General features: G+C 43.2%; 1 protein-coding gene across 1 annotated transcript in view; it reads left to right on the forward strand.

The window, feature by feature from the left end:
• Positions 1-1707: 1707 nt before the first annotated feature.
• Positions 1708-4229, forward strand: part of LOC102213613 (peptidase inhibitor 16-like) — a 19483-nt gene continuing 16961 nt past the window's right edge. Inside the window, exon 1 of the mRNA XM_005748201.1 lies at positions 1708-2312. Within this exon, the coding sequence (XP_005748258.1) occupies positions 2022-2312 (291 nt within the window). The 5' untranslated portion in view covers positions 1708-2021. The remainder of the gene's footprint in view (positions 2313-4229) is intronic.

The raw sequence follows: 4229 nt of genomic DNA on the forward strand, positions 1-4229 counted from the left end.
ATCAGTAAAGTAACAGGATTACTTTTTTGGGGAAGTAATCAGTAATTAGTTACTGATTACTTTTTTCAAGTAACTTGACCAACACTGATCCCCACATGCATCAAACAGTCAGACATAGTTCCTAAGAAAGTCCAGCCCCCAGCAGTTTCAATGACCGTTGCTTCTAGATCCTGGATGTTTGCAGAGATAAAGCGAGATCAGAACCTTAAACACATCCTCCTTGCCCGAGCTTTACAATTTGCATACGTCCCCACAGATCCACAGATGACTCCATAGCCCACTTACTCAACTCTATCCAATTTGGGCTCTAGCAGAGGGGTTCATTTTAGCCTGTTATTTATAGACTACAGTTCAGCACTTAATGCAGTAGTTCACTTCAGGCTGGCCACTAAACTAACCTTGGCCTGCCTTCCCCCACCCTCAAGACGAATCTTCAGTTTCCTGACTAGCAGACCACAGGTGGTTCGCACAACAGGGCCTCAAGGTTGTGTGTTGAGTCCTCTGTTGGATCCCCCTTACACCTATGACTGTGAAGATACTTCAGACTCATCATCATAGTCAAGGAGACTCACTACTCAGTCACTTGAACACAAATAATGATGAGGCTGCCTGTCGGTATGAAGGTAAGCACCTAGCTGACTCGTGTAAGGAGAGCAACCTTGATGAATCAACTCAAAGACAATGTCACTTAAAAACAGCAGAGATGCTTCGACCCTCTCAGCATAAATGGGGCCCAGGTGGAGAGAATGAATACCTTCAAATACCTTGGTGTTTACTTGGGTGCATCACACAGTTAATTAGTGCCAAGTCACACTAGAATTTCATTCAATAAAACTGAAACTGCTTTCTTGAGACTAAGAATTTCATTTTTAAGCCTGTGTGAAAACAGACAAACTGCCTCAGGTCTAAAAACTAAACTTGGGCTGTGAAGAAAATCGCCATGTTGCACCAAAGTTTCTTTTTTTTTGGAAAATAAAGTCTGAACTGAAGATCGTAGCAAGAAATCGTCACTTTGTAATACAGGGTTTCACTTGGGAATGAATCAAAATCATAATATTTACCATGAAGTTCTCCTGAACTTAAGATGTTATTTTGCCCCAGATGCAGGCTGATCAGATGCCCAGACCACCTCACCTGGCTCTTATCAGTTAGAGGTGAGAATCCATCCATCCATCCATTCCAGAGTGGGGTGCTGATCTGTTATTGGGGCCCATGTGGTCATAAACAGGGAAATACTGGTTCTCTCTGTGACATCATAAAGAGCTAAGAGTAGAAAAACCTCCCTGTCTGAAGCTGGGTTTTTAGCGTAGTCTAAAGGTTGAATCAGAGTTATTTGTGAACACAGGCACACCGACTCATTTCTTTCACACTTTGAAATGTTTGATTGTTGAATGTTCAGAGAAAGAGGACAGAAGTCAAATAAAGGCAGAATAAGTTCATTTAAAAAACATGAAAAGGAGAAAAAACTGATGAGAGGAAGAAACAGAAAACTGAGGATCAGACAGTCACGCTGACATGGAGAAAATGGAAAGTGAGCACGGGTGGAGGGTGGAGGGTGGAGTTATTTTGTGCGTACCAGTCGGTGCAGTGTGTGAAATGTGAACTCTGCAGGGTGTGTGTGTGTGTGTGTGTGTGTGTGTGTGTGTGTGTGTGTGTGTGTGTGTGTAAGTGAGGGTAATTCGGCTGTTCTTCACTCTGTAAAATAGTTTTTGGGATACTTCATTTTAGTGGGTTTGGGTTTCGAGGATGCTGAGAGTACTCACAGAGACAGGGAAGTCTGTGTGAGTGTGAGTAGGGGAGGATCCTATTTCTCTTAAAGCTGGGTCAGCAACACAAAGATCAGCAGAGCTGAGAGTGAGAGGCACTGAGGAGGGAACGCACACACTTTTAAACAGGCACACAGACTCACACTAAGACAAGCGGCCTTTTGTACACACTCAGTTGTTGATCTGTCTGACACGCAGACTCTTCGCTGGACTCTGGACCACTTGAGAATATTCCCCAGGACTCTATTTCTCCTCATGCACCTGCGGGGACTCTCAGCGCTCCAGGGGGTCAGTACCCAGAGACGGACCATGACCCCATGGACCACCCAGGATGGAGCTTCATGCAGCTCCAGAGAGAGGACAGGTTCCAGCGGCCGCTGCAGCCCACTGAGGAGAGCTCCTCTCTGGGTATGGCTGCTGCTGGGGGCTTTGGTGGTTCCTGGAGCCTGGAGCTTTCTGAACGAGGAGCAGGAGGAGATGCTGGTGGAGCTTCACAACCACTTCAGAGGACAGGTTTCACCCAGCGCCTCGGCCATGATGCCTCTGGTAAGACCCTACAAGTCATCCCAAATAAGCATAAACAAAGGAGGGGAAGGTAATGCAGCACGTTTATCCAATAAATATCAGATATTGTATCTGATATCACCTTTTCCCCCTCGAGTGCAGACACAGAATATAAAAGCAGACACATCTATAAATGTCTAATTTTCTGTCCAATGTCAGTACATTTAATCACTGTTTTTGCTTATTCATCACAAATAAGCAGAGACGTCTATACTCATGGTTATATTAGATCTATATCAGCAGATTAGAGTAAAATAGTATGAAGTCATGTTTTTAGGGCATGGGACTGGACTCAACATCACCATTATGCTATATTGGTGAGTCCAAGTAATTGTTTGGATCAGGAGCAGACCAAGTGTGATTTAAAGCACAGCATTAAGAAATAAAGATTTTCATCCAGCTTTAGAGAACTCAATAAAAATATATCTTTATCTCTGCTGACTTTTCTTTGTGTGAGCATCAAACTAAACTCTAAATGCAGCATCTCTGTTTTCTGTAACTGAACTACTTTAAATATGGTTTAAATACAGTTAGCCTGCAGCTACAGCCGGCTAACACATAACCTGCTTCGCTGAGAGTGATTCAGCTTTTTTTGGTTGAGTAACTTGTGGTTTTGAGCTGTGAATGTGTCATCACTCCGGGGAGGAAGACGACAGTGGCTTCTCTGATCATGAACCATTTACGGTGTTACATTTTTCATCTTTTTGACTCATCTTTATGTTGATGCCATCAGGAAATATATGCGATTGCAGGAAATGCAGCAACTTAATACTTTGAATTTGGTTTAAAAACAGAACAGAAACGGTTGGCTAATCATGTAGAACGGCGATGACAGAGCACAGCTGCAGATCTTTACTGCGTAACAGAAATTCACGCCTTCGTATCGCCATTATGATGACGCGCAGTGTGTAGACACAGCAAGAAGGTCCTGGATTGGTGTCCTGGGTGTTCTTCATTCCATGTCGGTTTAACTGGTTTTTCTAAACTGGTCGTAGGCGTGAATGTGAATTGTCTTTTCTGTGTGTTAGCGCTGGTGTAACCCACCCCTCACCCAGTTTCGGAGAAGAAGTTGAAGAAATGGATGGGTGTTGTTTTTTTCTTGTCTTTGTGAATGATAGGAGTAAGCACCCCAGCAGTTACACCAAATATGGACATGAATCAAAGTAAAACAACACTTCGACAGTGATCATTGTTTCATACAGCAGCAGTTTTAACCAAGTCAAAAGCTCCAAACATCCATCGGTCCATTTGCTTCTCCTTAAGTCAAAATGTAGCAGTTATTAACTCAAAAAAACAACTTGAACCATGGATAGTATCATAATCAGACCACAGCATCTGAGAGACACAGATCTTAGGAGGATCCCATTATTATGGCCAAAGCACAATGCTCTCCCTAAGCACCACAGCCTCACAGACCTGAGTGATGATCCTGTCTGTCTTTGTAAATGGCCAATGCACTGCTTTTCTTATAGCACTTTTATACTCTTCTTGAGCATTCAAGGTGCTTTCTATCTAACATTCAAACACATTCACAGTCTGATGTATGCAACTCTGGGTTTAGCATCTTGCCCAAGGATACTTTCGCAGACTGGAGCCGGTCGGGATTAGGGATGGGTATCGTTTAGGTTTTATCCCAAACCGGTACTTTTGAAACGGTGCCGGTGCTTTGTCCAAAAACCTCTCATGTTCAGCTGTTTTTTTGTAAAAAGATAACAATGTTAGCCTTTTCTGCAGCTATGGGGCATGTATGGCATCACTCTTGGCTGGAAGCAGTGCTTAAACAATGGAAAAAACACAAACTTTGTCCTAAACCTCTCATGTTCAGCTGTTTTCCACTTTTTCTTTGGTCATTTTAGCCTTTTTGTCCAGGGTGAAGGGAGTATCTGCCATCAAACAAGA

The sequence above is a fragment of the Pundamilia nyererei genome, unplaced genomic scaffold (assembly GCF_000239375.1).
Source record: "Pundamilia nyererei isolate P.nyererei 1_Seehausen unplaced genomic scaffold, PunNye1.0 scaffold00216, whole genome shotgun sequence".
NCBI classification, from domain to species: domain Eukaryota; kingdom Metazoa; phylum Chordata; class Actinopteri; order Cichliformes; family Cichlidae; genus Pundamilia; species Pundamilia nyererei.